The 7,623-nt window shown below is 35.4% G+C and overlaps 1 protein-coding gene across 1 annotated transcript; it reads left to right on the plus strand.

Moving 5' to 3' along the window:
* Positions 1-210: 210 nt before the first annotated feature.
* Positions 211-1,590, plus strand: LOC111983985 (stemmadenine O-acetyltransferase-like). The gene is made up of 2 exons (XM_065766903.1): positions 211-1,143; positions 1,205-1,590. Exons 1-2 carry the CDS (start codon positions 211-213, stop codon positions 1,505-1,507), a joined length of 1,236 nt encoding a protein of 411 aa, XP_065622975.1. The 3' UTR covers positions 1,508-1,590.
* Positions 1,591-7,623: the final 6,033 nt, after the last annotated feature.

Here is a 7,623-nt window from a genome sequence, read left to right on the forward strand (position 1 = left end):
ATCTCGAAATGTACAAGCTGGAACACGGCACTATCATGGCTTTACGTCCAATGCGGAAATTGCTGACCAATATGTAATGAAGTCAATACCTCGCACATGCACGTATTATCAAACCAACTTGCAGAAGCTTTATAAATACGTAGATAGATGCTACCATTTGCATAAGAACCCTTCATAGAAGCACTGGTGAACTTACTTTGGCAAGAGAAAATGAAGGTTGAAATGGAAGTATTCTCCAACGTGAATATCAAACCGTCTTCACCAACTCCCACCCATCTTCGCTATTATCAGCTTTCCTTTCTTGACCAAATAATCCCTCCTGTATATACTTCATCTCTCTTCTTCTACACAAAGAATGATGCCTACTCCAAAATCAGCACTGATACTACCAAATCATTCTCTAGTGTCCTCAAGCAATCATTGTCTGACGTCTTAAAGCGTTACTATCCATTAGCTGGCCACATTAAAGACAATCTTAACGTGGACTGCAACGATGAAGGGGTGTTGTTTCGCGAAGCCCAAGTCAAGTGCATGCTTTCAGATATTGTTACAAATCCGAATCCTGCAGAGTTCAAGAGATTTCTTCCATGCGATATTGATGGCACGCACAATTTAACCTTTGCTGTTCAAGTCAACTACTTCACTTGTGGCGGTATTGCCATTGGTGCATGCATTTCCCACAAGATTGCTGATGGCACATCCTTTATCATGTTTATGAAAAATTGGGCAGCCACAGCTCGAGGCCAGACTGATATTTATCCACAATTTCAAGCTTCAACTCTCTTTCCGCCTACAAGTACTTTATCTGGGTTTAAACCAGAAACTGGTATGATAAAAGAGAAGCTCGTATTAAAGAGGTTTGTGTTTAGTTCTGCTACAATAGAGACTCTTAAGGAAAAATACGCAGAAAGCTCAGACTTAGAATGCCCATTACACCCAAGCCGTGTTGAGGCCTTGTCAGCCTTTATATGGAGCCGATATGTAGCTGCTACACAAGAAAACTGTGGGCATAAGAAGCTCAACTTAGTTCTTTTTGCAGTGAACTTACGGACGAGGATGGATCCCCCGTTGTCTGGAAATTTTTTTGGAAATATCTTCCGGGTTGCAACAGTCATTCTGTCAAGTGAAGAGAGGATTGGCCTTGTGGGCAATCTGAGAGCTGCGATAAGAAAGATTGACAATGAGTATGTGAAAAAATTACAAGACCACACTCAACACTTGGGACTTTCTCAAAGAAACAAGTGAAAAAGTCCTGAAACAAGATATAATTTCATTCAATTTCAGTAGTTGGTGCAGGTTCCCTATATATGAAATGGACTTTGGCTGGGGAAATCCCATGTGGATTGGTCAAGTTAGCTTGCCTTTCAAGAACGTTACTATATTTATTGACACCAAAAGTGGGGATGGAATAGAGGCATGGGTTAACTTGAAAGAGGAAGACATGGCTAAATTTGAAAGTGACCCAGAGCTCCTTGCATATGCTTCCGCAAACTCCTTGAACGTTTGATATGTTAAAGTACGTATAAGCTTGCGTATTACTGAATGACTGGTGCTGCAATATTGTTTCAAAGTTTCTCTCTTAGCTTCCATCGTGAAGCAAAATAAAGGAAGTCACAAGCTTCCATATTTTTACACTGAACTCGTGATTTAAAATTACAAGTTTTATGTGTAAAATAGCGTGCTTACATTAATTATTCCCTTTTCTTAAATATATTTCAATTATTCATCGTGTTATGTTGTTTTGTACGTAATATAATTTGGTAAAACTCCAACGGTTTTTTGTTTTATCTTTGGTTTGGTTTGATAATAAGTTTGTCATATGATTTTGGAACTCTATATGTGTATATATATATATATATATAGAAAAGAGAAGAAGAGAGACAGATTCAAGTTATACCTAGGGTCCGTTTGGATACAACTTATTGTTGCTGAAACTGAAAACTGAAAACACTGTAGCAAAATAATTTTTAAATATGTAAATAGTGCCGTGAGATCCATTTTCAATAAAAAAGTTGCTAAAAAGTGTAATTTGTGGGACGCGTTTATTGCGTGCAACTGTAGCGTGGGTCCCATGCCCAAAACGCAAACACTGAAACGCAGTAAACACCAAAACCAAACCAACACCTAGAATAACATTAACTAATTTCACACCATTTAATGTTTATTTATATGACTTAGATTGAATCTTGAATAATGATATATGACCTCTAATTGTGAGTATCAAGGAAAGAGATGAAGTAAATTGGCCGATCTGGACCTTAAACTAAATCTGAAGGCTACAAGAGAAAGATCCCAATAAATGAAGAGAGAGCAATAGGCTGAAGAGAAAACCTCAAATGGAAAGGAGAAGAAGATTAACAAAGTTGTTCAATAGTGATTTCGCCAGGGCATTGTGGGCAGCGGCGGCTAGATTTTGACGAGTGATGATGATTTGGAATTGATTGGTTACATAAGTAACGTGAGATGAGATCTATCTAGATAAGTGGTGAGATTTTGTTTTGATTAGTAGTTTTGTGTCTTGACGATTCATATCGATGACTGAATGATGATGTGTTTATTTAAATTTGTTTGCAATTTATTATTGGTCCACTTGGTCATATTGTATATGTTCTTGTAATATTTTAATTAAAAAATTGCCACATCAATTAAAAAGATTTTATGTCATTGTTTTATTAATCATATAAGAAATAACACTAATGACAATTAATAAAAGGATTAACAACGTTTATTTTTAGAACTTGAAAGACTAATAGCACTCAATTGAAAGTTAAGGAATTAATTGTGTTTACATGGTAAGTTTCAAGAATCAATAGTTTCATTTTGCCTTATAAAAATTCAAAGTATATATAGATTATTTTAAAAGTTTCATGTATATGATCATATTGTTAATACTTCTAAGTTATTTTATTTTTCCATTTTACTTATTAAGTATTCACATTATTTGTTTGAATATCTTATATTTAGAGTCTTAGACTAGCTAGTTTTTAACTTCATATATTAATGACTATTTATTGATTTTTTTAATTGTTTAAAATATACATTTATAGTAAGTTTAAATTATGAAATAGCTTAAGAATAACAATTATTAGACTAACATCTCAGCATGAAAGCTAATACGATCTACCTCACTTATCTTGAAATATTTTTCTTTTGAACATAAGGACTATATGTGCAAGTTAATTGAAGCTATTTGGATCTAGTATTTCATCAAAGAGTTACAAACCCACATAAACCTCTGCACCACCCAAATCCTATGTTGCTAATAATATTCACTCAATCCCACAATCATAGGTTATCTATCCATTATGCTTGCTACATGCGTAAACTCCCTACGAGGCTACGACCCACAAAGACCAAAAATAAAAAAATAAAAATTCCAAACAACTAAAAATGACAATGAAATGATTCTCAAAAAAAAAAAAAAATGACAATGAAATGATACCATAGTATCCCAACAACAATTAAAAGAAGTTCTTCGTCCCGGTAAATTAGGGTCAGATTTCGGAATGCCCATGGAGAATTTCTTCTCTCAAGTCTCAACCACGGTTGGAACACAGCTCTATCATAGCTTTTTTTGTCCATATCGCGCTGACATTCGCAAGTTTATTTTACAAGATAAGTTCATTGCATTTGAAATGAAGGGTCAATAACTTGCACAAGCACAGCTTAATAATTATCAAGCCAACTTATTTTTCATTACAAAATGGTGTGATAATGATTTTCATTAAGTAAACATTGCATATAACTTTTTTTTAGATTCTCCCAAAAAAAAAAAAAAGGTTTTATATTTGTATATGTTTGTTGGCAAATACTTGAACATAAACTTGTCTAAAAATAGATCATAGAATCTATGTGTATGATTAGACAACACTCAAGGTGTTGCTAGTGAAAAATACATGCAAGATGTAGTTCCATTCATTTTATCTAGTTTGTGCAGGTTCCCTATGTAAGAAAATTTGGCTGGGGAAATCACATGTGGATTGGTTGGGTTAGCTTGCCTTTCAAGAATGTAGTTATATTTATAGACACCAATAGTGGGAATGGAATAGAGGCTTGGGTTCACTTGAAAGAGGAAGACATGGCTAAATTTGAAAGTGACAAAGAGCTCCTTGCATATCCTTCCACCACAACCCTAAATTCCTACTATTCAGGCTTACTCCCCGAGAGGTATAATTCCTAAAGGATGGGGCAGGGCTCGATTATTTCGATTTCCTGATCCCTAGCCAATACTTGGTCCTTCTTGGCCAACCAAAAAATAAATTCTCCAAGTGATCCTTCAGCACGTGGCATTGCTCAATGGTATGACCTTTTTCCTGGTGATAGGTACAATATAATCTTTGATTCCTTCTCGCCGAATCTCCACCCATCTTTTTCGACCATAAAAAATAAGGCTCATTCTTAATTCATTTAAGGATTTAATAGACAGGCTCCTTGCGTCGCATTAACCCCTTCAGCACATTGCGCTGAACCCTCCCCAGGGGCTCTCGGCTCCCTCTTAGTCCTCTACTGAAACTTCTCAGGACGGTACTCTTTATGATGCTGTAGAGGTGCCGGGGCTTTGCCTTTGCCTTGCAATTGATCATCTTCTTGTCTTTTATATTCTTCAATCCTTCTCATTAGTTGATGCATGCCTTCAGGAGGTCGCATGGTCAATGAATCCCTTAACTCTGACTTCTCGGGGAGACCTAACCGGAAGGTGCTAGCAGCTACCTACTCATTCCCTTCACCTATCTCATTGTATAGTTCCCAGTACCTATTTGCATAAAATCGAAGGGTTTCTCCACTTCTCATCCTCATGGACAACATGGCATCTATCGGCTGAGGTACTTTACTACATGTTATGAATTGGGCACCGAACACTTGCATCAATTCCCCAAAATTTCGAATAGACCCTTTCCTTAAACTATTGAACCGTCTCATAGTTGTCAGTTCGAGACTAGATAAGAACACCTTACACATCAACCCATCATTATGAGAATAAAGCGACATCATTTGTATATAATGACTTACATGCTTCATCAGGTCGATTTTTCCATCATAAATGGTGAACGGAGGCCATGTAAACCATCTCAGCATTTCCATGCACTCGATCACATCCGAGAATGGTGATTGGGCAACTCTCCTCAGCGCCCCGCTCATTGCATCCATAGCAACATTATGGCGTTCAAACCTTTCACGATGGGGAGATTCGCGATAATGCCCCATAGTTTCATGGGATCTGTCCCTTGACCGATGTGAACCACTACCTCGAGATGACTCTCCTACAATGTAGTTGGGATCGTTGGATGAATCCTCCTATTCTCCTCTACGTTGTTGGCCTCTTAGCTTAATTTCCAAGTCATTAATCAAGAGTGGACTTGATCTGTGCCATTCCACTCTATTATGCTTGAAGTGCTAAACTAGGTAAAGGAACTAAAACCAAATTGGTTTATATACTTTTGGCAATGTAGGAAATACTGTTAATAACTTTTAGCCATAAACAGAGCCCCCAAAAACAGAATTTGTTAGCAGATACCCTAAACTAAAGGCAATTCGTGGCCTTTATAGAGTAGGTTGAAAAAGATATGGCATTTAAATGGAAACATATATTTAACCATTTAGATTTATAAAGGAAAAGAAAGACAATCACACCATTGAACTAGGATTAGAAGTGCTGCATAAAATAAATAAATAAATAAATAAATAAATAAATAAATAAATAAAATAAAATAAAAAACTTCAAATAAAAAGTAAGGAAATTTTGATTAGGATGAGAGCAAACACTAACATTGATTATATCTGAATGAATAGTTAACATAAAATATTTTCCATGTATTAATTACCATGCAGTGGAGGAGAATTTCACAAAGGAGTTATAGATGAAATTCATGTGTAGGCATAACATTTCATATAAACCATAAAGTATATATCTTGACTACAAAAGGAAGAACAATGCAGAACATCAAATAGGAAATTTCACTTTCAACACCCTTCCCCTTTTATTTATTTATTTATTTTTTTAGAAACAAACACACACGCAAGGAAAAGAGAAAGGAGTTTTAACATATCTGATCTCCAAAGCAACAATTGACAATAAATTCAGAAATTAAAAGATGTACAACATAGACTAACAAAAAAAATAAGTTTGGTAGATAACTAACTGACATGAATAAGAAGATACACCTTTTTTTTTATACAAATTATGTTAGTATTTGATGAAATTGACTAACATTTGATAGCATATTATGTAGACTCAACAAATAAAAAAGAAAACTGAACAAAGAGAATAAAAAAACCCTCATTCCATTGAATGTAATGAGGAGGACGCCAATGAGCTCTACCTTAAATAACACTTCCTCTTCCTAGAAGAGTGTGGAAGGTGAGGTTGTGGGTGGTACTGTGTGTAACTTACCAATGGAAAAAATTATAGGAGACATCATGAACACCTGGCTGATTAGTAAATTAGATTTCTACACCATAACATGTTGAAATCTAACAACACCATGAAGGCATTGCACTAAATTTTGAAAATAATAAAAGGTTTCTACTGAGCTCTCAACCCCTCAAAACTACACTATTGTTTTCCCAATTACCTTCCCAAAATTGCAAAGTAAACAGTGGGATTCTTTAGAGAAATCACCAGCGAATGTTAGAAAGCTGACGTGCCCCTTCTGTATAACAGATCAAGACTTCTTACAGCGTCCATTTCATCCTGGAAAAATGAGATAAAAATCTGAATTAACTCTAGAGAGAAGAAACTGCATTACATCAAATTCTGTTGAACTCAAACTATAGTAGGACAAGGGAAAGCCATATTCTGAAGAACTTACAAACAAAATTACAAATTAAGAGGTCTGAAGGAAATTTTGTTAGACATATCAGATTGACATTGAAGGTTCAATAGTCTTTTGAACATTACAGTAATCAGTGATTGCAAGCATTTACATTGGCAAACTTAAAAAAAGTTGGAAAAACATTACTCTACAACAACATTGCATTAGAAGAAAAGATGCCACAGAAAATTTAGAGACAACAAAAGACCAATTTACATCACGTCTAGCAAGATCAAGGAGATTACACATGACCAATAGAACAACTTCATTGAGTTCTCATTTCTCAGCACCTTAATCAACAGTTACAATTATCCTACATGAACAGTTTAGCTCAGTTTACCACTTCTGAAACATTGCTACATGCTACAAAAAATGTATGAGAATGGACAGGAATGAAATGGGATGTCCTTAGTTATGACAGAAATATTCCCTTAGTAATGAAAAGAACAGCAATGAAAAAGGAAAAAGAAAAAGGCATTTACACCAGTCTAAGCCTTTGCCTTCTCTAATGAAAGCTCTACAGAGAGAGCTAAAAATGTACTGACACCCTTTTTCTTCTTCTTCTTCTTCTCTCTCTCTCTCTCTCTCTCATAGTCTGTCGAGTCTTGTTTACTTGTGCGAGTTAAGTGTCTGTGACACTGTGTATGTCAAAGTCAAAAAAAGGCACTTTTAAAAAGACCAAATAGCCCCCACATGTATTGAAAGGCCAAACTCACTTAGAGAACTAAACGGGTAGTTCAGTTCTCAAGAAAAATACAAAACGGTGAGTTTTTTCTTAAAAAAAAAGAAGAAAAAGTCTTCTTCTTTTCTT

Source organism: Quercus suber, unplaced genomic scaffold (assembly GCF_002906115.3).
Source record: "Quercus suber isolate HL8 unplaced genomic scaffold, Cork oak 2.0 scaffold_755, whole genome shotgun sequence".
Classification (NCBI taxonomy): Eukaryota; Viridiplantae; Streptophyta; class Magnoliopsida; order Fagales; family Fagaceae; genus Quercus; species Quercus suber.

Coding starts and splice junctions, on each gene's coding strand:
- LOC111983985 (XM_065766903.1), top strand. CDS start 211: ATGAAGGTTGAAATGGAAGTATTCTCCAACGTGAATATCAAACCGTCT. Junction 1,144..1,204: donor GTGAAGAGAGGATTGGCCTT/GTGGGCAATCTG, acceptor AAAAATTACAAG/ACCACACTCAACACTTGGGA.